Here is a 27,580-nt window from a genome sequence, read left to right as displayed (position 1 = left end):
ATGAACTGGAAAAATTAAATTTGGGGATCATCACACACGGCAGTATTAATAATTTGGTCCTTTCATCTACGCTTCGAGATCGGATTATTTCTGCTAAAAAACATAATGTCGGGATGGAAAAGATTCGCCAAAGACTTGCTGAAAATGACCCGGGGGTGAAGTGTTTTCATTTAGATGAGGCTGGAATTCTATGGTTTAAGGATCGTTTGGTGGTACCTAAAGATTTAGAGCTCCGAAAACAAATCCTTGATGAAGCTCATCTTTCTAGGTATTCTATCCACCCGGGCAGCCATAAAATATATCAAGATTTGAAGCAACAATTTTGGTGGACAAGGATGAAGCGGGAGATTGCTAAATATGTGTCTGAATGTGACACCTGTAGAAGGGTCAAGGCAAGCCATTTGAGATCAGCTGGTCCTCTTCAGCCTTTGAGTATTCCATCTTGGAAGTGGGAGGACATCAGTATGGATTTCATTGTCAGCTTACCCAAAACTTTAAAAGGATACGACTCCATCTGGGTTATTGTTGACCGCCTCACCAAGTCTGCACACTTTCTTCCTGTAAAAACTATTTATACGGCCAATCAATATGCTCAACTATATATGGACCGTATTGTGAGCCTTCATGGGATTCCAAAAACAATCATTTCAGATCGTGGTGCACAATTCATTGCTCGGTTCTGGGAGCATTTCAACGCCGCCCTTGGTACACAACTGATCCGCAGTTCAGCTTATCATCCCCAGACCGATGGTCAAACTGAGAGAATTAATCAAATTTTGGAAGATATGCTGCGGGCCTGTGTACTCTCTTATAGTAAAAAGTGGGATGAGTGTCTACCACTCGCTGAATTTTCTTACAATAATGGCTACCAGGAAAGTATCAAGATGGCACCTTTTGAGGCCTTATATGGACGAAGATGTAGGACTCCAGTGAACTGGTCAGAAGCCGGTGAAAGAAATTTCTTTGGACCCGATATAGTTGCTGAGGCCAAAGACCAAGTTCGCTTTATACAGGCAAATTTGAAAGCCGCACAGTCCCGCCAAAAGAGCTATGCAGATAAGAGACGCGGGCCTCTGATATTTGAAGTTGGTGATCATGTTTACCTCCGGGTGTCTCCAATGAGAGGTGTTCAACGGTTTGGAGTACGTGGAAAACTGGCACCCCATTATGTTGGTCATTTTCCTATCATTGAGCGGTGTGGGCCAGTAGCATATCGAGTAGAGCTTCCTCCCCATTTATCAGCTGTTCATAATATATTCCATGTTTCCCAGCTCAAAAAGTGCCTGCGTGTTCCAACTGAGGCAGTTGGTATGGAGAATTTACAGCTGGAACCTGATCTTGTTTATCCGGAGCATCCTGTAAGAATTGTTGATCACAAGACCCGGGTTACTCGAAATCAAATCAGCAATTTCTATAAAGTTCAGTGGAGTAATCATTCTGAGTGAGAAGCTACCTGGGAAACGGAGGAATTTGTTCAATCTAAATGTCTCGACTTGCTCCAATTATACCAAGGTATATGATTTTCCGACTTCCTTTCAATTCGGCACTTTTCTCCTAAATCTCGGGACGAGATTTCTTTTAGGGGGAAGGATTGTAACAATTCAATTTAAATTCAATTGAAAAATTCCAAAAAGGTTTGAGTGAGATTACACGTGGGCCCAACCTGTCATTCTCTCACCCTCCCTTCTCACTGTGCCGCACGATGCGCGGGAATGAAGGCCGACATCTCCCGAAGTTCCCCGCCTCTGTGCGTTGCCGTCGTGGAGGGTCATCCCGTTTTCCCGGCGAGCTGGGCCACGCGCCAGCCATCCACGACGAGCGAGCGTACTGGGAACATGCCGTAGCCAATAGGGAAACGCCGTCGGGCCATCGCCCATGCCATGACCGAGCTCCCCGCGGGTCGCTGCCGCGTGCCGGCCGTCGAGCATGATTCATCCCCACTTGCTAGTTGCCTCCGACGTCCAGAACGTCCTCCTCCATTCTCCAGCTCGAGCTTTGGCTCTTTTGTTCCCTATTCATTTCCTTCTTCCTCCCGACGCCATGAACGGGAAGTGAGTAGCTTGCGTTCGCCGGCCGAATCCGCGAGCTCCTCTCCATGGATCCCATATCCACTTCAACCGAAGCTCATCTACCATCCTAGCTTCCTCCTCGACCCCTCCTTCGCAAGCCCCATCGACCAAGTCGCCGGGAATCGCCGGATTTCCACACGCCGGTCTCCAGTGTGCACAAAATCTGCCCCGACGTCGAACTCCCACCTCCGGTTCCCGTTTTCTTCGCCCAGCAGCTCAAATCGACTCTATGTGAGGCACTGATGCTCGTGCTCTCCGTGTTCCCACACGTTCACGAGGTTTCCGCGCTCGTTCCACGCCTTGCCACCGCCGGCCAAGGAGCTTGCCGCCGCCGCACGCTGCGCGCCCCGCTCGCGCCACCCCCCCGCCACGCTTGCACACGCACCGGAGCCGCACGGCCGCACTGGTGCTCGTATCGCGCCGCCGCTGGGCCCCACCGCCGCCGGGACAAGCGCGCCACCACCTCCCCTGCTTTGCGCCACCGCTAGGGCACTGCCGCCGCTAGGGCACCGCCGCCGCCGGCCACCCCGCCGACTGGGGGCGCGCGCGCGGGGGCCCCACTAGGCCGCTGCTACCGCGCCGCCGCGCGGGCTGCCGCCGGCCACCGCCGCCGCCGAGGGCCCCTTGGCCTACGCCTAGTGCGCCGCCGCACGCCTCGCCGTGCGTGGCCGAGCAGAGCCGCCGCCCCTCCCACTGACTAGTGGGGCCCGCTTGTCGGGGGGGGGGGGGGGTTAGGGAGGATGTTTTCTTTTATTATGTGTTTAATTTCAGCTGTAGATTGTAAAATCCATATAAAATCAAAGAAAATGTGAAAACTATGAAATAAATTTTGTTGGATTTGTTAGAATAAGATCTATGGAGGAAAAATATCCATGCTAGCAAAATAACCTTTTTACCCCTGCAAAAAATTAAATTGTGTTTAGTCATTCTTAATTAGTTTCTATAGATATGTTAATCTAAAAATTGTGAAATTTTTGCAGTAGCTTAATTTAAGCATGAGTGATCCACCATAAAAATTTCATATTCATAGGACCTAGTTTAGTATATGAATATAAAATGTAACCAAAACTTAAATATGTGTATAGGAATAATAATATTTTTACATGTACAATTTTATACAAATATTAAGAGACAAGTAATAATGTCTTTGCTAGTCATGTTTTATTTTATAGTAAATCATGCTCTAATTGATAATTTGGCCTCTAATTGTTTCTAGCACTTAGGGTTAAAGTTAATCATCACCATACCTGCGTCATTTTACGTAAAGTTTTAATTTGTTTAATGTTTATCTTCTAATTACAAAGTCATATTGGCATTTACTCATTGTCTCATATGCATACATATAGAATCCGCGACTGAGGAAGTCGTGTACGAGGTGATCGCGGAGCCGCAGGAGCAGACGGAGCCAGCCCCGCAGGAGTTTCGTGACGACCCGGCCCAAGGCCCAGTGGACACTAGCTCTGAGCAGCAGCCCGCAGGCAAGCCCCAGAGCATAACCTATTATTTTAACTTATGAAATGTTATATATATTTACTTGTTTATGCATTAAGTTTCTAGGTGTTGGATGAAACCCTAGTTGCATGATTCCTAGGTTCCATTGGTCGGAATACTAGTATGTGTATGTCGTTATCCTTGCCATGCTAAAAATAGAATTCGGTAGAAGTCGAGTAATTTCCTGTTACTCGCGAGATATAGGATGTCTCTATGATTTCATTATGGAATATTGGAATATGGAGGAAACGAAATGGATTGGAGACCGGGTTGGAATTGTCTAGCCCCGTCTGTGTCAGTTAAGGACCGTACCATTGTCGGCCCTGCTGATCATGTTTGAATTGTACTAACCGCATACCGGGAGTAGGAGGTAGTCGAAACCGGTAAGCCAAGTACTGCCTCACCTCGAAAGTACAGGACTCCATCTCACCTCCTGGGGTAGTCGAGTAGTCGCGAAGAAATGGGGGTTGCATATGTTTACTTTTGGTGGTCTCACGTTGAGCTCGGCTGACCATATGATGGTGGGGCGGTCTTGTAGTTCAAGGCGGGGAGGGGAAAGGTCGGTGCGTGGGGTCCGACGGGGCTTTTGCGTGCCGTGTTGGTTAGGTCCACCTTGCAAGGTTAAGTCGGATCGATTCGCCGTCAGTCGCTCTCGGACATGAGCACCTTGATCTCCGAGTCACATCGTAGTAAGAACATGGAAGGGAATGAAATGATCAGTAAAGTTGTACCTAATCAATTGTTTTTCCACACTGATTGGTATAGATAGGCAAACCATAGAAAATAGGTACCCATTCCTAATCTTGAGCTAAAATATTGAAAGTAAGGACTCACTCTTATTTGCTTTTTCGCAAAATAACCTACAGCCAGAAAGCCGTGCATGTCTAGATAATGGGCTATGTATATCCATAGTCGGGTAAGTCTTGCGGAGTATTAGTATACTCAGGGTTGTGGCTCAAACTATTTTAGGTCAGGATGAGATAGACTTCTGCTCTTGTTGTGCTAAGTTCATCCAGCTTGGCGCGGATGGTTGGGAGGTGGCCGGACCAGATGCTTAGTCCTTGCTAGTTACAAAATCACACACCCGTGGGCTGAGTGTGTGATTCGATACTGCGCTTCATGTATTATAGACGTCAGGTTTCCTATATCGGACTTTGTTTTAAAATAAAGTTGCTCTTGTATATTGTTTATGTAATTAAACCAGGTTTGTAGAACTTAATGTACTCTACTCGGTATTGTAGTTGTATTTATATGTACTCGATATGTTTGTACTGCCTGTGCTCACCTTCACGTGAGACTACTGGTGTTTGTTTCGATCAGAAGGTCCGTTCCGAAAGAGTTGTCAAATTAAACCATTAAGTCAAATGTGCCTGATGTGTTCAAATGATGACCATTTAGTTTAATTTTGAGTTTTAATTTTGCGGTTCACTCACAGCTGTACCCAAAAAAAATCACCGCGAAGTCGTGCAGGCACGGCACATGTCCCCCGGGCGCACGTAGAGACCGGAACGCGAGGTCAAGGCGACACGACACGACACGAAGTGCCGTGCTTTCTTTTTCGTAGCCGCGTTCCGGTGAGGTCAGGTCGCTGGGATCCACTTGACCTGCAGCAAGACTGACCGCACGAGAAGCTGCTCCCAGTGTAACCCAACCAACGGGTGGATTACCAAACTGCCAAGTCACTCCGTTACTGTGTGTCAAACTAGAGGTAACAAGGTGGCAGGAACAACCGGACAAGATGCGAGTAGACACTGACACGGCCGATTGGTTTGCGAAAATCTATTCCTAGCATATACGAGTGGAATAGATCCAATTGCAGGGGGCAGGGAAGCCGGCGGCAGTCGGCGGTGGGGATGCTGCTGGCGGCTTGACATCCGGTGGGCTAAGAACCGGGTGGGGGAGCTCGATCGGAGGTGATTAGTAGCGGCGGCGGAGGACAGCGGTGGAGGGTAGCAATGGAGGCGGCGTCGGAGTTGGGGGAGGGGGGGGGGGGGGGCATCGGTTGATCAATTCCAATTGCATATACTAGGAATAGACGCTCTTATTGGCTTTGGGCCTTTGGTTGAAATGTTGAGTTGGCAAGAACAATTATTTTTTTCTCCCTCTGATAAGTGATAGCTGTTCACGTTGATACACACTGATTGAGCTTTAGTATATGCTTAAGAGCATTGTCATTTTGGCATGGGTGTGCAGCATTGAATGTTCTCGTTAAAAAAAGGGTTGTGCACAAAGTTACAAATGTACAGTGCGTGGTAGGTAAGAATGCTATGATAGTTTTATCATCTGCATAAACCGAAAAACATTTCTTCATGTCCAGTGTCAATGTCACAAAAGATTGCAATCGGAACGACCCAACCCAACAGTCTGGGGAGCACCGTACCTGAAGTCAACCACCCCGTTCTTCTGAACTGTCCAACACTCCAACTCCTAATGGACCCATAACAACATGACAGGGAAAGATGCTCAGGAAGGAGAATGCTAGTCCCTGCAGCCTTTGCAAGCAGGTCAGCAAAAAAAATAAAAAAAGGCACAGCTGCAGACTACTACTGTAGTATTTGTTATCTCACATTTTCTTTCAAAAGAAAAAGGAGAAAAAAATCTCACATATCTGTGCATAATCCATGATCCCGGTTCTTAACCTCAGATGAACTCAACCATTTGTCTTTCTTATGTTTGTCAAATTCTTCTTTTTTTGGAATAATTATTCTTGTATTGCATTAAACCAAATTCCAGTGTCAGTATCAGTATCACACCATCACCATCACTTGTTACATTGCTTTGGCTTTGAGTGAAGAACTTGCATGATTTGGAGGACGTTGAGGTTTATATATGTATACTAATATAAATGTACAAAATCCAATGGAATGAGTAAAGCATATATTCTCTATCACTGCCGGCCTTCATTTCCTAGCAGTTAACTTCTCTTTTGCAGACAAGCACAAACGGCTCAGTCCTTTCCAGCAGTTGTAGCATGATCAGAAACCCAAACCTGCAAGGAACCAGGCAGTTGAGGTGAGCTCTATTGCTACAGTTCTTTATCACCATATATGCTTATAAATTAAACTTTGGTGACATAAGAATCTTGAACAAGTAGTCACATATAACCTGTTTGCTAGAGTTTTCTTTTGATGGGTAGCCCATCAAACAAGGAAGCTTCACCAGGCAGACAATCATAGATAAATATCAGAAGCCAGTTGTAGCATACTAGCATTGCATTTGGTTAATGTCTAATAGGCTCTAGCACTGTGGTTTTGTGTATTTTTCCTATGTCCTTAGCTTGTTGCCGACACCAAATGATGCAAGTTTAGGACAGCACACAGAAACAGCCTTGCAAAAAGGAGGAGCAGAGGAGAAAAAAGACTTACATTGACTTGTTTAGTGTCTGATCATGCCACCCTGCTTCTAGCTTGGTCCTGTCCTTCTTGTGGGTTTAGTTGGCTCAATTAGCCTTTTCATAAACTAATAAAGACGCAGTTTAGACTTTAGACTAAACTGCAAGACAAGTACCTTTCTACCTAAGACGAAACTTAACTTATCTCATAACTCAAGAACTGAACTTGAACAGTCCACATTACTATCTTTTTTTCTCTATCTCTTTCTTTCCTTTTATTCTTTCTTTATTTTTGTGTGTGTGTGTGTGTGAAATGCAGCCGACGTGGCTATATCCTGCAACCAACCAGTAATCCGCCACATAAACTTACAAAAAGTTATATAAGATTTACTGGTGGTCTCGGACTGATTGGCAAATAATTAAGGGAAAATTCCAAATTACACTATTGAACTATCGCAAAAGTCTAATTCTCAATCTTCAACTACAAAATTGGATAACATAGGCCATTCAACTGTCGAAATCAGACAAATTTGGCCCTTGGGCAAGGTGGTTTTGTATTTTTAAAGAAATTAAAGAAATTCTAATTAGATCTAAAAAATCAAAACTAATTCATTTTAAATCAGAAAAAATTGAAACTAGTACCAATTTTTTTCTAAAAATTTAACCTATCTAATATTGCTCTATTTGAATATTGATTATTCAAAAAAATAGACACAACTACAAGCAACCAAATATTATGAAAATAAAAAATAGATATGAATAACTGAAAAGTATAATGCCAATAGATTAGTTTATATTTTTAGAAAACTTTTGATACCCAATTCGATTTTTTTATATTTAAAATGAATTACTTATGAAATTTTAGTTTAAAATTGAATATTTTTAATTCTCACAAAATGAAAAACCACCCAAGGGGCCAAATTTGTCCAGTTTTGACAGTTGGATGGTCTTTATATCCGGTTTTATAGTTGAAGGTTGAAAATCAAACTTTTGTGATAGTTCGAGGGTATAAACTGGACTCGGCATTCAGTTTGCTGAGGTAAACATTCATAATTTCCATTTGTTCTCTTTTATGATCTCATAGTTTGCCTTTTCGGATCAAACATTTCAGAGGACAGAGGTAGGCACCATGCACCATATAAGTTCTTAACCAACCAATCTACTTTCCAAAAGAACAAGAACAACTCTGGGTCCTACTATAGGCCATGCAGGTTGGCCATCCCTTCCTTGCTAGATATTTTGGAATTCAGTCTTCTTGTCTATTTAGGGACAATGCACTATGTACTAAACTACTAATAATGCTGCATGAAGCAAAGGTCGCAAGGACAAGAATTACACATGATCTCAACTCGAGTCTCTACCGATTGAACCATCACTAGGTTCTTTGATGCATTAATAACCAACCTTTTCTTCTCTTCTCTATTCAATTCAGTCTAGTCCAGATTCCATATCATCAAATTAAAATGTAGAACAACCACATCCTTCTTATTCTAATTCTTATTTCTTTTGAGTTCAATGTATCTAGTCCAGAATATCAGATTATCAACCACATTACTCTGAATATGCTACTGAAAGTCTCTGAAAACTTTCATACATGTTGGACCGTGTGCAAGCAGCCAAGAGGACCTATATGACGTCATGGATTATGCCTAAAGGCAAGCCTTCGATCCACACATTTTGTTGAGATGAGAAGGTCATCAAGGGAGTAGTACGCACCTGCAGCCTTTTATAATGAGCACCCAGATCTGCAAATCTTGCACGAGCCCCAAACAATTTGCTGCTATGGTTAAGGCACTGTTCTTGATGTTACTGCCAAGTGGCTTACCTAGCAGGTGATGGTGGTACGTACTCGAGTAGATAGAAATGCATGACTAGATCAAAGATTTACATGCCCAATATAACCTGAACACGTGGAAGTGCCATACAACAATACGTGAACCATGCATCTACCCTAAGTTATTGGACTAGAATATGCAAGATGTACCTGGAAACATGTTGGCAACTAGCTAACTGTTCGCTTGACAATTATACTAGTTTTCTGCAACCATGTCAATGTTAATTTTAATCCTTAGCTCATGGGGTCTGCAATGATGCCGTATATATGGGTCTCTACACTAGGTAGCAGCATGACACAATCTACCGAGCAAGCACTTGACAGGTGCCGTGTATTCTTCAAGCCTTGTCTACAGACTATAAATGGCAACCTTGCTTAGAATCTTAAATATAGGACTATTTAGATCGAGTGCTGCGAACTCTGTGAGTGCTGTCTTTCTGAAAATGTCTTTCAACAGTTTTATACATACGCATGATGTACTAATTTTTTTTATACGGCCAAGGGATGTACAAGGACCTCTTTGTCGTACTGAGGTCTGACTTTCATTTGTGCTGTTCACCAGGTCTCCGTGGCCCCATGCCTGTTCAAGTGCATTTTGAGTCGTTGACATTTTATTAGTGCTCCTAGTTTAGTTGAGCAACTGGACAATTTGTAGTTCGTTTGTGAGCGAAAATCATGCACCTTCCCGTATAGAGTGCGGGGCCTAGGCTGACAATGCGTGCTGACCGGCCGGATCGAGACTTGGACTAGCAACTACTAATTAGGACCATGTCTGCAATGCAGGCATTTCATGGAAAGCCATGGAATTCCTGTGTTCGAAATGAGACTTAACTACTACGGTCAAAACCACACAAGCAGCCATGGAATATCTTGGATCATTTGTGGGAGTAGTCCTGGAACTGGAAGGGAGGAAAATATGTAGGAATATAGACTATTAATATGTAGGAAAATATGTCACAGAGAAGATTCTCTCTGTCTGAATCTCAAACTTTATTAATAAAGATCCATTGAAACAGATCATACACACTAAATCGACAATGTGCCGTGTTGAAGAAAAAAAAACTCAACAGTGTCTCGGGAGAGGTGCGAAGAAGAGGATCAAAAGATGCAAGAGAGAGAGAAGTCAGCTGAGGCCGCCTTTAGGGGTTTGGAGGGTGGGACAGGTGATCCGAAGAAACTATCTTAAGTTCTTGCTTGCATGGCCCTCCAACCAAAGCATGCATGGAAACAATCTGCCCTGACGCAACACGCCCGTAACCATTTCACAAAGCCATGAACAGGGAGGAAAAATCTTTGGATTTGATGGGGGAGCTGCTGACCTTGGAGTATATAGGCCCCTCCTCTCGTCGAGCAAGACAAAGACAGCCCAAGGAAAAGCCCTTCGGTTCCTTCACCCTGACTCCAACTCTCCAGGCACCCCTGGGAGCACAAGGCCAAGCAGCTACATGACAAACACTGCATGAACTCAGCCAATCATTTTATATGTTGTGTGCTATTATTGTGCTGCGTGTGTGTAGAATGCGAAGTTGTCATGTAGTATCCAAGTATTGAACACAACACAACCAACCATGCATCTACCATGCACGCAAGGCGTCTCTGCTTTCTGAATTTGTGACATGCTTACATGCTTTTAAATAAAAGAAACACGCACATGTATGCTATTCTGTACACTGGAACAGTGTTGTACTACACATGACTGTGTCTAGGAGCCTGATAATCACAGCCTTTTATACTGAAGAACTTACTGTATTACGTTCAGTGAAATCGTTTTTTTTGTTGCAGATAGGTTTGTTGGTGCCGCCAATGAACCCTTTGCTGGGAAAAGTGAAAATTCTGTGTGCTAGCTCTGTACATCAGGGGAGCGTAGAAGCTTCTTAAAACTCGGCCGGGTGGGGAAAGACCACCCCACCGGTATTTAACTTAAGAAGAAGCATCGGCTTCCCCGACCGAGAAAATTCCCGAACCCTGGCCACGTCCTGACACTGGGAGACGTAACCCCTGGGAACTGTGCCTGGGCCATATAAGGGTCCTCAGGCTGACGGCCGTCTCACAACCAATGCTTTGGCACACGGGGCCAGCGAGGAGATTTTTTTACCCTCAACCTAAAATTCGCTCCCACGGGGAGTCGAACTCAGGACCTGAGGGGTGCCGCCGGAGCGACTAACCAACTGGGCTATTATCCTTTGGCGCGTAGAAGCTTCTTGTGTGTGCCTTGTGGAGACAACAATTATACTACTATCAGCTAGCACCCTTCTGCCGGTACTACTTGCTTGCAACTGTCTGAATTGGGAGCAAGTCAGCATGAAGAACAGGTAGACATTATTATTATTATTATTATCATATTATATAGCCCTCAATTTCTTTCAGCACGACAAGAACCATGCTACACTCTACCTGACAACCATCCCTCTTGCGTGCGTAGACTGACAAGTCTCTCTCTCTCTCTCTCTCTCTCTCTCTCTCTCTCTCTCTCTCTCTCTCTCTCTCTCTCTCTCTCTCTCTCTCTCTTCTTCACACGGACACACCTCAGCACGGCGACCGCAAGCCCATGATGCACATAACAAGAGAGACACAGACCGCACAGCTAGTGAGCTAGCGGGGACAACGGTCGCAGGTACCGGCAGCCAGTATATAAGCAGGCTGCCCGGTGGCCACTACTTGATCAAGGCGCCGAGCTACTCATCAGCATCATTCAGTTGGGTGTCGTTGAGCGTGCACTTGTACTTGAGCTTGGCAGTTGATTCCCATGGGGAGATCTCCTTGCTGCGACGAGAGTGGCCTCAAGAAGGGCCCGTGGACGCCGGAGGAAGACGAGAGGCTGCTGCAGTACATCCAGAAGAACGGCCATGGCAGCTGGAGGACCCTCCCAAGACTCGCCGGTACAGTCTGCAGCTCCTGTTCTACCTGGACAAGAGAGAGCTTAGAATTACACACCACCAGCAGCTGCATTCAGACGATCATAGAGCTACGTGATTCTAGTGATCGATGGGAGATTTCTTAACAGTTTCATGCTTGTGATGATTTAATTTGCAGGGCTGAACAGATGCGGCAAGAGCTGCCGGCTGCGGTGGACCAACTACCTGCGGCCGGACATCAAGCGCGGCAAGTTCTCGCAGGAGGAGGAGCAGACCATCCTGCACCTCCACTCCGTCCTCGGCAACAAGTGGTCGGCGATCGCGACGCACCTGCCGGGCCGGACGGACAACGAGATCAAGAACTTCTGGAACACGCACCTCAAGAAGCGGCTCATCCAGATGGGCTTCGACCCCATGACGCACCGCCCGCGGACCGACTTCTTCGCCGCGCTGCCGCAGCTCATCGCGCTCGCCGCGCTCCGCGACCAGCTCGCCGCGGACCCGGCGGCGAGCGCGCACCTGCAGGCCGGCGGCGGCTCCGCTGCCGGCGGCGTCGACGTGGCCATCCAGGCCGCCAAGCTCCAGTACCTGCAGTGCCTCCTCCAGTCCGCGGCCACCACCATCGACGGCATCGCCTCCACCGCCGCCGCGGGTTCCACGGCCGACGCCGAGGCGGCGGCTCTCGGCGGCGCCCTCTGCTCGCCGCAGGGGACGCAAGACAGCACCGCCGCCCCGGTGTCCGCGGCCAGCGGCCAGCAGCTACTACCTTCCTGCACGTTCCCCGAGGCGCCCGTCAGCAGCGAAGCCGACCAAGGCCTCAGCTACGGCGGCGGCGCTGGTGTCGACGTGTTCGTGTGCCACGGTGGCGCCTCGCTGCCGCCCCTGGCCGACCTATCCGACGCTGCGAACAACCCCTCAGGCGACGGGTGCAGCGCCACGGCGTCGTCCAGCTTCGGTGGCGGTGCGGTCAGCCCGCTCCCTTGGCCGGAGTTCTTCCCCGACGACCCCTTCATCACCGATTTCCTATGACGACGCCATCATACTAGCTGTACATCTGCTTGTACACCGAAGTACCTTCTACACCAAGCTGATCTACGCATCTCCTCCCTCTGAATTTTGTAAGCTTTATGTACACTCATACACATACGTGCATCCCTTTCAGTATGTCAGTATCACAGTATGGAGTAGTGTGCTCCATCCGACATTCAGAGAGCATCGAGCATTCAGACAACAGGATAGATTATACTCTGAATACTGCCACTAGCCCAGAGAGGAGTGTGTGTGTGTGAGAGAGAGATTTGCTTATGAAAATAATACACACTACAGTGCTTGTTGTACTGATGATGAAACAAGAATTGCTACAAGTCTCTCAATGCATTTCCTGAATGCAAATACATTGTTCGAAATGCACGTCTACGAGTCACCTCCTTTTGCTGATCTTTTAGCATGATATTGACCAAACAGTTCGAAAGCAGGGAGGCCTTTGTTGGCGACCAAACCTCCTAACAGTGAGACTCTCATGCCCCTCACAACACATTGTCTGCCAAAAAATGCCAGGCTTTGGGGAAAAAAGGAACCACAAAATAAATTTAAACCCATATTTGTGACCGATCCTTCTCCCCGTTTTTTCCTGGCGAGCAGGTACGAGTTGATTCACTCACTGACGCTAGGAGATCAGAGCCGGCCTCTTTACTGAAGACACTCCACAGTTTTCAGTTTTCACACTGCATGAAGGCTACATGGACTCCACCGATCATGCGGCAACACGTGGGGAGTATTATATCCGCGCGGCGAGCGAGCCGGGGGCGAGGCTGCCCGTGCGACGGAAGGTGGAGTTGGTCGCGGTTGCTAGGGAAATTTTGAGCAAGCTCACGTCGCGCTGAAAGGGAAAGAGATGCTCGAACCGAGACTGATCACACCACCTAATCCCCGCGCGGGAAAAAAAAAATTAACGGGCCGAGGCGCGCGGGGCCTGCGCGGGCGAAGTCGTGAGCCCAGGCCCACGCCGCAAACGGGGAAGGGGAAAAAATGAAAAAAAAAGGTGAAAGCGCGAGCCGACTCGATAAGTTCTCCCTATCGCTGAGCCCCACCCGCTTCCAGTCTACCGCCCGCGCCCGACTCCGCCTGCTCCCGGCCTCCCCAACCCCGCCGCGGCGGAGCGCTAAACCCTAGGCGTCGGCGGCTGCAGAGGAGGAGGAGGAGGAGGAGGAGGGGGACGAGCCGAGATGTCGCACTTCGGGAGGACGGGGCCGCCGGACATCCGCGACACCTTCTCGCTCCTCGTCCTCAACATCAGCTTCCGTGAGCGAGCCCTAACCCTAGTCCCCACGAGCGCCGGCGCGCGCCCCCTGTCGCTAACCGCTCCCTTCGCCTCCTCCAACCCTTCCTTCGGTTCGCAGGCACCACGGCGGACGACCTCTTCCCGCTCTTCGAGCGCTACGGCAAGGTCGTCGACGTCTTCATCCCGAGGGACCGGAGGTGAGGACCACGCCTAACCCTGGCGGCCTGAACGTGTCGGGTCGTGGTTCGATGGATGTTTCCTCAGAACTTTTTGGTGGTTCTCAGGACCGGGGACTCGAGGGGTTTCGCGTTCGTGCGGTACAAGTACGCTGACGAGGCGCAGAAGGCTATAGATCGCCTTGATGGTGCACCGCGCCTTCTCTTTGTTATTTCTCTTTGTGGGGGATTTTGTGCTTCTCTTAATAATTCTAGCTGAACTTTGATTTTTTTTTTGTGGCAGGGAAAAATGTGGATGGCAGGAACATCATGGTGCAGTTTGCCAAGTACGGCCCCAATGCTGAGCCAATGTGAGTTTGATACCCTGTTACTTGTGACATGCTTGTAGCTAGGTGTTTGCTCTGTTAACATAAGAGCATGTGAAGCATGTTGAGCTCATGTGCTGTTAATCGCTTTTGATTTGATGTGAAACTAATTACATACTAGCAACAGGGAAGGTTCATGTGTCTGATTTAGTTTTCATGTTTACGGTTGTATTACTGATTATCTACATTATATTAGTATAGTACCCAAACATATTTTAGTTTGATCTGATATGAGCATATGAGCATACTAGTTCAGCCTTCATTCATTTAGTCTTGATAATGTGAATGGACATTTTGGAGTTTGGCCCTTAACAAGAGGCTCCAAACACAAAATCAAGGAAACTCTTGTCCTTCTCTGTATATTTTTTGATAAAGGAAATAAGTTGAGAGAATCAGTTGTTTAGTAATCTGTATGAAGAGTTGGACATTGTATTTATCTGGATTTGAGATAGATATCTTTGTTTTCCTTTTTGCAAAATGCCACCAAATAAAAACTTCATTATGTGCATCCAGTTTGTCAATATTTAATTTGCATATGCAATCACGTGGTAACCTGCGTAAATCAGTTTGTTGAGTTGACTGTAAACAACAACAACAACAACAACATAGCCTTTTTTTCCCAAGCAAGTTGGGGTAGGCTAGAGATGAAACCCGAAAGAAATAAGTTCAAGGTTCAGGCACATTGATAGCTAGTCTCCAAGCGCTCCTATCCAAAGCTATCTCTTTAGAGATATTCCAATTCTTAAGGTCTCTCTTAACCGATTCATCCCACGTCAGTTTAGGTCTACCTCTACCCCTCTTTACATTATCGACCCGCTCAAGAACCCCATTACGCACCGGCGCTTCAGGAGGCCTTCGTTGGACATGTCCAAACCTTTACATTGAGTTGACTGTAAACAATGGAATAAATTCCAGTCTCGTACATAATGCAGATTTCTTTCTCTCCTTTTATTTATCTCATGAAACAATGTTGCAAGAGAATGTATACATTCATTTATCTTATCATCTACTTATTTGAATTGAGTCATCATATCTCCTGCTTTGCTTTCTGGTTATGTAGCCGTAAAGGAAGGGTCAAAGAGGTTGTTGAGAAACCACGAGACAGGTCAAGAAGCCGTAGTCCAAGGCCAAGGTGAAGACCTTAGTTCCTTCTACATTTTCAGAATTATTACATAAAATTTGTGATTTATGTTTTCCCTGCTTTTGCCCCAGTTGCTCTCCCTCCCTCCCTCCAGGTCCATTGTATTCATGAATCACGACTTTCCCTAAAACTAGACGTTAGCATGAACACTGCTTTTGGCTTAAACACTTCTTTTGCTTTTCTTGCAGAGAAGCATACTTTCTTAATATAGCCATGTAGCATATCCGTAATTGCCTTCATCCTTGTGTTTTAGATCAATATGCTAGGCAACTTATACTGCATGTATTACTTTAACCAGGCACAGAGACAGAGAACATAGGAGGCGAAGTCGCAGCAGGAGCAGAGAAAGGCATGGGCGTGATAGAGACAGGGACTATCGTCGCCAGAGCAGAAGCAGAAGCAGAAGCAGAAGCAGAAGTCCGAGTTCAAGTCCGGACCACAAAAGTCATCGTAGAGCAAGAGATGATGATAAGCGCAGGAGCAGGAGCAAGAGTAGGAGCAAAAGCAGAAGCAGAAGCAGGAGTAGAAGCCACTCATACCATAGGTGCTTCAATATCCTTCCGTAATTCCTTCATTTGGATTTTCTATATGTTGGCAACTTCTAATTTAATGTATTTCAACAGTGCTTCACCTGCTCGGCGCAGTGCTAGCCCTCGCAATTGCAAAAGCTCACCACCAAGGAGGAGCCCCACTCCTGAAAAGCACACCAATGGAAAAGATTTTCCTCCATCACGCAGTGTTTCTCCATCACCAAAGCATGCAGGCTCCCGTAGCCCAGGCAGTGAGAGCAAGGTTAGATTGATGCCAAAGTGATGGTTATGTGGTTTTGCTCCCATGCATTTGTTTAGTATCTAACTTTTGAAAGCAAAATCTGTTGTCAGGAGTAAAGCTTGTTGATCTGGTGTTGCCTAAGAACAATCTCCGTGGGATTGCAGATCGTTGATTGAGCACAATGGGAGTAGCACCCAACTGCTATTCAAGGTTGCTAGTACTATATGGTTTCTAGAATTGTGTTTTCCAGTTGTTAAAGTTATGCTGTTGGTTTGTATTTCGACGATATTGTGTTTTCATGCCCATCTACTGCATCTACTTTATATGCATTAGACTTCTTGATACCATCATATTAACTTGTTAAAACATTTGTGCATTTTCTAGTTATCTGGTCGTGAGATGGCTTGCTGTTTACTGGTAGAACGATATTGCACCGGACCAACTGGTGGATGATGTTCTAGCTGTTAGTCTTTGTCATTGGTGTCGATGTTCGTGATGGTGCAGCTGATGATGCGGCGATGCTGATGTTGTATCGATACCGATGCAGATGCTGCTGACTGTGGTAATCTAGTCTCTTTAATTTTGCTCAAAAGATTTCGAGTCAAATCATGACACTCCAGATGGACCTCATGATTGGTAACAATTTTGCTGCATAATGTTAGCTCTCATCTTAGTTCCCCATTTTTCCCCCTTCGGCAAATGCTTGCCAGCTGTTCTAGTTGGAACATGTGTCGAGATGTGCAGGTGTACTCACAGTGGCAACAATACACACTGCTAATATTCTCTGTACAGGAAGGTGTCGAGTATGTGTTGTCTTGTTGATCACATGGTTGGTGGTGGGCCAAACTAATATGCCTTAACTCTTATCATGATGTTTTCATATTTTATAGTATTTAGTTTTACTCCTAATTTGTGAACACAAAGCTGTTGTACCAAATGCTCTGGTTGCAGTTATCAGAGGTTTCAGAGAGATGTTTTATCTGTGCAAGTGTTATCTTTTTCTCAAATAGTGTGTATCTGGTAATGATTTATGGTAGTATACCAGAGCACAGTTGACCATCTAGTTGACTCCGAAATTTGCTAACCGAAGTTCTACTAAAGTGTCCTTATACAAGACATTTGATTGATGATTGGCGAGCATGGCTTGTAATATGTTGTTTTTGTATTTTTTTTCTGTTAATGTAAACTATTTTAGATAGTTATACTTCATGAAAGTCTTCATGTACAGTCTTCTTTTTTTGTTAAAGCAAACTATTTGAAATAGACAATACCAAGTATTTTTCATGTAACGTCAACCATGGTGCCAGATCAATTGAATAGCCTGTTATCCTTTGTAGTACGTTTAGTTGGGCTTGAGGCTTTGGGGTTGTTTGGTTAGTGCCTAGCTTCACCATAGCTAACCTTAGTTAATTTGTTGATGCCAAAGAAAGCATGGACCACAAATTTGAAGCTATACTAGTAGCCAAATGTTTGGGGGCATTTGTCTAAGAAAAGGTGGCAAACAGCAACTATAGATAGGAACCAGTCCCCTAGCCTTATACCATAACTAGGGAAGTTGTGGCTGCAAAACAGTACGATAAAATTGAAGCCACACTGGCAAACAACTGCGGAAGTTTATCAAACATCAGCCAAGGAGATCATGGCGCGCATGACCTTTGCTGTGGTAATGTTTAGCGCGAACCTAACAAGCTCTCTTACATTAACGCGACTTTTAATACTAAAGTACTGTTTGGTTATTGCAAACAATTTTCTGTCTTGTCACTTGTCATGGCTGTTCTTCCGCTAGGTCCAGCTGCGTGAGGTCCAGTTAGTTTTAATTAAGGATTTAAAAGGTACCTTATAGATTCACTGAAATTTTTTATTTGAAAATAGAGGGTCTAAGGCAGATGGATGTTTGGCCACCTGAATTTTAACTTGTGACCTCTCATCCTACGTGTAGGCACAACAGCATGACGAGTAAATGTGTTAATTTAGAGGGCTGAGAAAAAAAATGAACGAAAGAAGCATACAAAAGCAAGGCAGAACAGAAATGCAAATACAATTACAGCACAGGTGGCTCGTTAAAACAAAATCCCTGCGTTAGGCTGTGAAATGTTGTAGGACAGTGGGGCAAGTACCACCAAAATGCGGGAGGTTATCTCATCTGCTTGCTTTGTTCAACTGACGACTGCCATCAATGATCGAGAGAACTAGAGAAGCTAGAACACACTATCCAACCTTGCTCTATGCATACTCGTTTGGCAAGCTGTGGCACTGGACCCCTACCATTATGTACTTCTTGATTCCTGTGGCCCGTGTTACCTTGTTAATGAAGCGTGTTTAAATCTTCATGAACAAATGAAGAATATGTTCTGATATTTGAACCACCCAGTCAGGTACTCCATTTCGAGGAGTAATTTTTCTCTGCCTCAACATTAGTATCTGAAAGGGTAGAAATGGTTTTGCGTGGCTCTTGCCTGGCTTCAGCCTGTCTGGTTGGCTTCTGCCTTGAACTCAGTCTCACCCTCAAAAGCAATGAGTTGGCCATCACACCGACAGAACTAAAACCCATTAGTGCTCCAGCTATTGATGGAGTCAGGATCGTCCCTGTAACTGGGAGCAATGCTCCAGCAGCAATGGGTAGTCCAACCTGCAAAGTAATTAACTAAATGAGGTCAAGCAATCAGAGGGCAGAGCAGGCCCTATAGTTCTAATCTAAGTTGATAATACACATGAAAAGAAATTTATAATTCAAGTCCACGAGCATGTTGGTGATGATGTATAGTTAACAGCCTATAACACACTAAAGATATGGCAGACATTGCAGAATCTATAACTACTGTGGAACTAATTTGTTCTCTTTTCTACTTCATATTATTTGATTTATTTCTATAAACAATTTCCAAAAATGTGAAAACAAGAAGAAATGATCGTTTTCTAGAAAAATATTTAATCTGTCACCATGATACAAAGAGCCGAGTCAAAGAGATAAGATAGAAGCATACAATGTTATACAGGAAAGCCCACCAAAGATTTTGTTTCACCGTCTTCAAGGTCTCTTTACTCAATTCTAAAGCATCAACGAGCTGCATCAAGGTGAGAAACAATCAGAATGGATTTTCAAGGTAAAAATATGAATGATACTGGTAGGGGACCAGGCACAAAGGGTGTTGAATGTAAAGAATATTGCAATTTTTTGGTCACTTGGTTTGCTATGGAAAATTCCAAACTGTAAAAGAATTACCTGGGATAACCTATTGCCCATAAGTACAACTGAAGATACATCACTAGCTGCCCCAACACCTCCACCCATTGCAATTCCAACATCAGCTGAAGCTAGTGCTGCAGCATCATTAATGCCGTCACCAACCATGGCGACTAACCTGTGAGCTTTCTGAAGTTCTGATATGAACTTCCTTTTCTCGTGTGGTTTAACTTCAGCAAGAACCTAACACATTTTTCCACATTACACAGATAAGCAAACAATAGAGATGGTAATTAGGAAATCATGCTAACAAAAACGATCCAAATGAAAGAGACAACAAAGTTTTTTTAACACGGTGCCTTTTGTGGTGCAATTAGTTCCAACCAGATTTCCAGGCAGATAGCTTGGCTATCTATTTACGAACCTGCTTCCACCTATTTTCATTTTTGTAAACTCATGAACTATTCTAAACTGTGCTCTTCTTTTATAATCATATGAAGTAGGGATGTGTGCCCATCACAACGAGGAAAACACTTTCAAGCAGACGGCAATGAGAACAGAGAGTAACATTTAAGTGATTTTTACATATTTGTTGTTTTGCAAGTTACATCCTTTGTTCTACTCGCTCCTATCCAAAATGTAATGTGCAGTTTGATCCGGGGCATCTTTGAGGGTACACTTTGACCATTAATAACCCATAAATTATATTATTCATGTCCATGAAATTGACATAATAAGAAAATACTTCAAATATGAACCAATTGTACTACATTTGTACAGTAATCTACAAATTCTTAGGCTAATCCTTGGTTTGAAGATTAAGAAGTTTTGTATCTTGGAATACAGGCATGCTTTATGAAAAACGAAAGGAGGGAGTGCATGACATGATAACTTGATGACAAATGCATTCATATATTTCGGATACTTCAAAATAATAAGTAAAATATCTGCAGCATTCATGAAATTAATATAAAACCATAATCAGCAGTGTATCTCAAAGATCTGCAGAGATGATATTTGGTGCAGATAACAGCAAAAGAGACAGCAAGGAACCTATATCATGTTCTGGTTAGTTTAATGCCATCCTGTAATATGTTCTTCTGGTTACTTTAGTGACATATACCGCAGAGCATTGTGCCACTCTATTATGGCAATATGAGAAAGATTTATCATTCACAAGAACAAAATGTATTAACAGAATTTAACTGATATTACCTTGTCTGCCTGGATACCAACAACTGAAGCCACGTTCATAGCAGCACTTTCCTTGTCCCCAGATAACATATAAACACTAATTCCTTGCTCAGATAGGGTCTTGATAACTTGACGAGAATCTTCTCTGAGCTTATCCTCAAAACAAATTAGACCAGCTAGAGCACTATCCACTGCTACGTATGCAACAGACTGGCCAAAATGCTCTGCTTCTGAGAAGGGGTTGTGAACAACACCATGCCTGAAACATTGCAACTTTAACTAGGGAACGAACTTCAATGGCATAATACAATCATGCATGCCATAGCTAGTGTACTGGAGCAGAATAGCAGATAGTTGCCATATTGCTCCAAACCAATTTACATCGCTGACATAAGGCATAATGGGAAGAAGAGACAGTTAAAAGTGACCACATTGTTAGTGAATTTAGCATAGGGCATAGCTGTAGAATTTGTACCTTCTAATCCAATCCAATGTTCCAACAGCAACCTGTTTCTCACCAATGGTAGCCACAGCACCAGATCCTGGTTCTTCCATGAAGGATCCATCATTTGCCTGTTACAAAAAACACAAGTAAAGGCCAAACAATCAGAAAGATCAAGTTTAACGCAAGTGAATAAACAGTATGGTAAGACAAAAACATGGAATACCCATTCCAACATAGAAGCATGAAATAAAGATAACTATGTGTCAAGAAAATATGGCAGAAATCTGAAGCAAGCATGGGAGATAACTTATTGTTCACTATGTGATAGCAGTTCAGAAGATATGGTCAAAACTCAAGTGAAAAAAACATTTATCCTGAAACAGCTTCATATGACTTGTACAAAACCCAGTTAGTTCATACTAAGGTCATTCTAAGCTCACATTAATTGTGCATTTCTGCTATGACTACCTTCATACTGATGCAGTTGGCAGCTCCTGCGGCTTCCATGATGGCTTTTCCAAGCGGGTGATTAGTATTTGATTCTACTCCAGCAGCAAAACTCAGAATCTCAGATTCTGTCCATTGGTTGTCCCCAAAATCCCTGATGACGAATGTGGTTTGTCAACAGGAAGATCTCAGAAATAATCTTCATTTTTAATCCAACACAAATTTTACCCAGCATAATACATGAAAAATATAAAATTTATCCATGGAAATACACTGGAACTTGCATGATGCTGCATCCTATTCACAGGCAAGTTTTCCAGAAAGGTATTCAATCAAATGTAACGTCCAAACCAGGTATATCAGAATATAAACCTAGTGTAATTAAGTACAAAATATAAATTAAAGGGAGTACATAAGAGATACTCAACTTTGCATTTGCATCTCCCCTGTCTCTGGAAGCTATTACTTTAGTTACCACAGGTCTACCAATTGTTAAAGTTCCAGTCTTGTCGAACACAACAGCATCAACATCAGAAAACTTCTCCAAAACATCCCCACCACGTAAAAGTAGTCCTCTTGTTGCACCTAATGAAGTACCAACCTGGAAAATGGTACCTGAATAAGTAGCGATGCCATACATATTTAAAATAAAAGTGCCATATCATTTGTTTCATACCAGTACAGCAGTGGGTGTGGCAAGCCCAAGAGCACAAGGGCAAGCAATTACCTGCAAACGAAGATCAATGCTAAGAGGTATAGTCCATTTACATAATAGACACCAAAATATGAGTTGAATGGAATGGCTTTTCATTCTCTATAGAAAGAACAGGGCACACAGCAATCCAACATAAACAAATATCAAAACTCAACATAAGAAATTGCTTGGGATTTTGCATACTATCGTGTGGCTCCTGAAAGCATCAACATGCAACTAAAGTCTTCTTTAACACACATGAATCCTAAAATGAGTCATGTAATCCATCCCTTCATTTCATACATCTCCTTCTTTATGAAAGTAATCATTTTCAATGAAAGAATTTGCACTTTTTCACACACATAAAGAATTTGAAACTCCATTCATTTAAAAGTAAAATTTCCTATGTCCCTTGAATTACCAGAACACTACACGAAAGTTGCAATGCCAAAGACATTGCGCCTCCATGTTGGATAGCAGCAGGTAAAAGTTGTGAACCAAAAATACTCCAGAACATATAAGTAGCAGCGGAAAGTGCCATGACTCCATATGTAAAGTTCCCTGCAACCTGCCGTGTAACAAAAATACTGACATTAAATCACAGAGTAAAACTATTACTAACTCATGTCACAATAGTGATGTGGATAGGCTCTCTAAGACTATCACCAAACCCATCCACAGAAAAACACCACCAATAGAAGCCATAATCCAGCAGTGACGCCCAGAATACAGTATATGAAAATTAAATAAATTCCACAAAACCAACATGAGATAGTAAGAACCAAAATTTCTACTGATCAGAAACTTAACAGGAAATGGAATGCACTGAGTATAACAGGAAATGGAATGCACTGAGTATCTAAAAAGGGACTAGTGCTTTACAAGCTCAGGTTTAGAACTAACCATTTTAAATATTAATCATAATTATGGGTTTAGGAATCAGTTCATATGTGCAAATATGTATATACCTTGTCAGCCAATCGTTGAACAGGGGCCGCCCTTGTCTGGGCTTCTTCAACTAAATGAATTATGTCAGACATGACAGTTTCACCACCAGGTCTTCTAACTTCAACAGTGAGTTTACCATTCAAGTTGATACTTCCTGCTGATACTTCTGTCTAAGAAAGGAGTAGAATCATCATTGTTTAGCACCATATGAAGATGCTAATACTGGGATATCACTTGAATTAAGCAAGCCAGATAACAAAAAAAAGGAATTTAGAGATGCATACCCCTGTTGTCTTTGTTACAGGCATAGGTTCACCTGTCAAACTTGATTCATCAACTGTACTCCTTCCAGCTTTGACAACACCATCAGCTGGGATGCGATCCTATATGATGAATAAGCAAAGGATCATATTAACATGACCAGTGCGAGAATCATAACATTCATAGTAAATTCCAACGTAAGGACGAATTTCGATGTGAATATGTAACTTAATTGCTGCCACAAAAAAAATACTAAAAACCATATTCCAATATCACCAATGTTTATGTACATCGTACTCACCCCAGGCAGCACTACAACATAGTCCCCAACAGCAAGAGTATCACATGGGACTTCAACCAATGATGATTTCTCAGCATCGTTATCCACCATTAGGCGTGCTTTAGAGGGCAGAATATTAAGCAGTCCAGTCATATCATTGGTAGCTTTAAGCTTTGCCCTCTGCTCAAGATTCTTCCCTAGAAGAACAAAAGCTATCAACATAATTGGTTCCTCAAAAAATGTCTTCCACCCCTGCAGGAAAAATCAAATCAAATGATATAAACAAACTATTGGCACATTAAGACCATATGCGATGCAAACTAACGAAACATATTATACAGAGCTGGAGTGTAACTAAAGGAACTTGCATTGTGAAATTGCTCGACAATGTTTGCGGAGCAGGATTACAAGATCATGAACTTCCCAACACTTTTTCTTGGATTTATTTGGATATCATGCGGCATGCAACAGACCAATAATAGAAGTCTTTCTGGAAAAAAAAAGAGTAGCGCCTACCAGCTTTGGGATGAAGGCTGCAATTGAGCTGACTGCAAAGGACGACAAGGCACCTAAACCAACCAGTGTATTCATATTCGGAGACCCCTTGAAGAGACTCTTTAGGCCATCAACTATTAGTCTTCGACCAGGGCCGACAAATGTAAATATTGACAGAGACAAATGAAATCCAGTGGAATGAATGAAGTGCATCAATGGCACATTAACTCCAAAGAGGTGGGAAATGTGTCCCAGAAGGCAAACAGCACATAATGCCCATGATACAGCAAGTTCCCTACCTAGAAGAAAGATCAGCACATGTCAGTTATAAAGTTGGAACTATGATATTAATAAAACAAGCATCATGGAGTGGGAGAAGCTTGCAAATTGATGGTAACTTTGTCATCCAAAAAGTTTACCACTTTGTTTCAGTTGTTCAAGCTTTTCATGCATCTTTCTTTCATAAACTGCCTGTGAACTGACCTTTGAAGAATCTGCAGGTAAAATAGACATAGCATGAGACTAAATATACCGGCAATAAATTTGGGGAAGGTTTCATTTAACTAAGGGCTTGTTTGGTCAATCCCCTCCCCAAGGGGATTGAGGGGGATTGAAGGGGATTTAATCCCTCCCACCCAATTCCCTCCAACTTCTCCAATCCCCTTCAAACGAACAAGCCCTAAAGGGCAAAGCTGATGTGGAGATATGTAGCATGTCATCTGTGCTAAAGTGTAGACTGTACAATGTGAACAAAGAAGACTTAGTATTCATGTATCTTAAGACAGGATTGCCTGACAAGCAACAAGAATCTTGAAGTACCATTATCTTTTCATTCAATGTCCAGAAGGGTGTCAAAATTCTTAAGAGATTTTAATTTATGGCCATTTGACCAAGCCAACATTTTCTAGTGAAGAGAAAAAAGTATTATTTTAGTTTATTCAAACAATGTTATCTCATTATTCAAACTGATACATCACTCCCGATTAAAAGGTATTATTTTTACGCTTTGACAATACTTGATCCATTATAGCAGCGGTTACCTCGAAGATTGGATTTGTAACCACATGTCGTCAACTGACTGGCAAGCTTCTCACCCAACTGCTCCTTCCAATTCTGAGCATCCCAATCTTCCGGCACTGCCCAGACGACTGCCATCTCTGTGGCAAGGTTAACAGTTGCTGACTGCACCTGGGGCTGAAAAAATCCAAGCACATACAGACTTGTAAACAAAACAAGAGAGCTAATAAGCACTTGACAAAAGCTCTACATTTGATCCATGCAGATCTGACTTAGCTAACCTCACTCTCCAGAATGCGTTTAACACTTGCTGCACATCCACCACATGACATTCCCTGCAATAAAACTAATCAAGTGGCTAATAACTACATATTACAAGGTGGTCAGAAATAGAAGCGTGTAAGGACAATATGGACCGAAATGGCAGCTTTTCATTTTTTTCAATTAATTCAGAACAAACATTAGCATGATATTATTTATTATTATGATCCGATTGAGATGCAGAAGTACTACCTAAAAGAGTTTAGCACCAATAATGGAGCAGGTATTCATGTTTAACAAATGGAATACTTGCCAATTAATCAAAAAGAGCTCTACTGCGTTCCCTCCCCTGTAAAAAGGAGCTGAAACTGGGTAGTCACATGTTTAGTTGGTTTTTTTTTATGACCAAGATCCTCTTCATTCATTATCAGAGTTACAATCTGAGTACAGAACCTGCCTTACAAAAACAATGGAAAAGGAAAGTTTAGTTGGATATTCTTGCAATTGCCCCAGACACAATGCTGTTAGATGGGTTGTCGACACAAGACATAATTCGGCGGGCTCTGTCATAGGTGCTTCACTTGTTGATTTATAGTTGAATACACAAGAAAATTACCTGAACAATTCATGATGTTTGTTTTAATTATATGAGAATGTTTGTCAGTCCGAACTTAAATATGAAAAACAGTTACAAGCAAATCACAGTGCCAATCCCTGTGCGCTCATTACAAGGTGTTGGACCAACCAAGTAGTAGTACTCCGTACATATGTTTTTTTTTACTTTTTTTAGAGCAACCAAGTAGTAGTCGTAGGAATAGCCATACCCCAACGTCGAGGACGATGACATCGGCTCCCTTCCCTGGCGCTTCCTCCGTCACACCCGCCCCCTGGGAAGCTCGCGGCTGCTTCCACCCGCCGCCCCCTCCCCCGCCCCCACCATCACCGTTCCCCGCACCGCCCCCACCGCGCGGAGGACCACCCGACGCGAGGGGCGAGGCGGCCGATACGCTCGCGAACCACCGCCAGGGCGCCGCCGCCGCCGCCGCGGCCCGCGGTCCCGGGCCGCGGATCGCGAGCCGCGCGAGGGAGAAGAGGAGGAGGTCGCCCGGTACACCGAGGCCCCGCGGCGCGGACGAGGACGCGGCGGTGGCAACGGGGAAGCGGCGAAGGAGCGGTGCGGCCGCGGGGAGGCGGCCACCGACGGCGCCGCGGCGGAGGAGGAAGGGCTTGGAGCGGGAGGAGACGGCCTTGGAGAGCGCGAGGAGGGGCGTGGCCGGGTCCATCCCCCCGGAGGCTTCTAGCAGGGCCTAGCTCGCGGCGGCGGCCGTAGCGTGCAGCGGCCGGAGCATTGGTATTGCTCGCGGCGGGGGTGGGTTTTGCGTCCTGTCGATTGGGACGGGAGGCGGCGCGGCGGTGCTGGGTGTTCGGCTGCCTCTCGCCGGTAACTGGTGCTGATTTTTTTGTGAGGCTGGCTCCAACGGTTCTGTAGAAACCGCCCCCCACCCAGGGTTTTACTTCCCAACCGGTTTCCGGTAACCGCCGGGCTCCGGTTCCGGTTTACCGGACCGGTTTGACCGGTTACCGGTGGAAACCGGTTGAATTCAAATCCAAATTCAAATAAATTCAAATTTTTCCGTGCAACCGGTTCCGACCGGTTTACCGGCCGGTTTGACCGGTTTACCGGCCGGTTTTACCGGTTTACCGGTCGGTTTGGCCGGTTTGAAATTCAAAAGCTCACGTGCAACCGGTTTACCGGCCGGTTTTACCGGTTTACCGACCGGTTTGACCGGTTTACCGGCCGGTTTGACCGGTTTACCGACCGGTTTGATCGGTGGGCCTTCATGGGCCGGCCCATTTTTTTTCTTTTTCTTTTTTGATTTAACTTTAAATTCCCACAAACTATACTAAATGAATGAATTTTTGAGAAAATTTGACACCATTAGATTCATCACACCTTGAAGTATTTTTAGGAATTTTTTGGGAATTTTTCATTTTTTGAATTCAAATTTAAAATTTGAATTTTGGCCGGTTGGGTACCGG

At 44.3% G+C, this 27,580-nt stretch overlaps 3 protein-coding genes across 5 annotated transcripts; 2 read left to right on the top strand and 1 right to left on the bottom strand.

Moving 5' to 3' along the window:
- Positions 1 to 11,179: 11,179 nt before the first annotated feature.
- Positions 11,180 to 12,921, top strand: LOC120712706 (transcription factor MYB93-like). The gene is made up of 2 exons (XM_039998566.1): positions 11,180 to 11,604; positions 11,759 to 12,921. Exons 1-2 carry the CDS (start codon positions 11,472 to 11,474, stop codon positions 12,607 to 12,609), a joined length of 984 nt encoding a protein of 327 aa, XP_039854500.1. The 5' UTR covers positions 11,180 to 11,471; the 3' UTR covers positions 12,610 to 12,921.
- Positions 12,922 to 13,671: 750 nt separating this feature from the next.
- LOC120712708 (serine/arginine-rich splicing factor SC35-like) lies at positions 13,672 to 17,286 on the top strand. The gene is made up of 8 exons (XM_039998567.1): positions 13,672 to 13,881; positions 13,980 to 14,058; positions 14,146 to 14,225; positions 14,321 to 14,387; positions 15,463 to 15,534; positions 15,842 to 16,087; positions 16,167 to 16,335; positions 16,425 to 17,286. The coding sequence occupies exons 1-8, from the start codon at positions 13,806 to 13,808 to the stop codon at positions 16,428 to 16,430; spliced, it is 795 nt and encodes a 264-aa protein (XP_039854501.1). The 5' UTR covers positions 13,672 to 13,805; the 3' UTR covers positions 16,431 to 17,286.
- A 1,044-nt stretch (positions 17,287 to 18,330) lies between these two features.
- Positions 18,331 to 26,985, bottom strand: LOC120712705 (copper-transporting ATPase PAA1, chloroplastic-like). 3 transcript variants are annotated; one of them, XM_039998563.1, is made up of 17 exons: positions 26,365 to 26,984; positions 25,561 to 25,614; positions 25,303 to 25,456; positions 24,682 to 24,756; positions 24,284 to 24,561; positions 23,789 to 24,019; positions 23,511 to 23,609; positions 23,247 to 23,396; positions 22,700 to 22,846; positions 22,261 to 22,311; positions 22,013 to 22,185; positions 21,606 to 21,738; positions 21,168 to 21,265; positions 20,714 to 20,951; positions 19,538 to 19,741; positions 19,299 to 19,379; positions 18,331 to 18,943 (listed from the first exon to the last, which is right to left on the bottom strand). In XM_039998563.1, exons 1-17 carry the CDS (start codon positions 26,821 to 26,823, stop codon positions 18,686 to 18,688), a joined length of 2,883 nt encoding a protein of 960 aa, XP_039854497.1. In that variant the 5' UTR covers positions 26,824 to 26,984; the 3' UTR covers positions 18,331 to 18,685. The 3 variants fall into 3 exon arrangements, with proteins under 3 accessions (XP_039854497.1, XP_039854499.1, XP_039854498.1); XM_039998565.1 differs by having other exon boundaries at positions 25,561 to 25,625; positions 26,365 to 26,450; XM_039998564.1 differs by lacking the exon at positions 22,700 to 22,846 and having other exon boundaries at positions 26,365 to 26,985.
- Between the last annotated feature and the right edge of the window lie 595 nt (positions 26,986 to 27,580).

Source organism: Panicum virgatum, chromosome 6K (genome assembly GCF_016808335.1).
Source record: "Panicum virgatum strain AP13 chromosome 6K, P.virgatum_v5, whole genome shotgun sequence".
Classification (NCBI taxonomy): Eukaryota; Viridiplantae; Streptophyta; class Magnoliopsida; order Poales; family Poaceae; genus Panicum; species Panicum virgatum.
The sequence above is the reverse complement of the archived record's forward strand: the minus strand, read 5'-3'. Positions and strand labels throughout refer to the sequence as shown.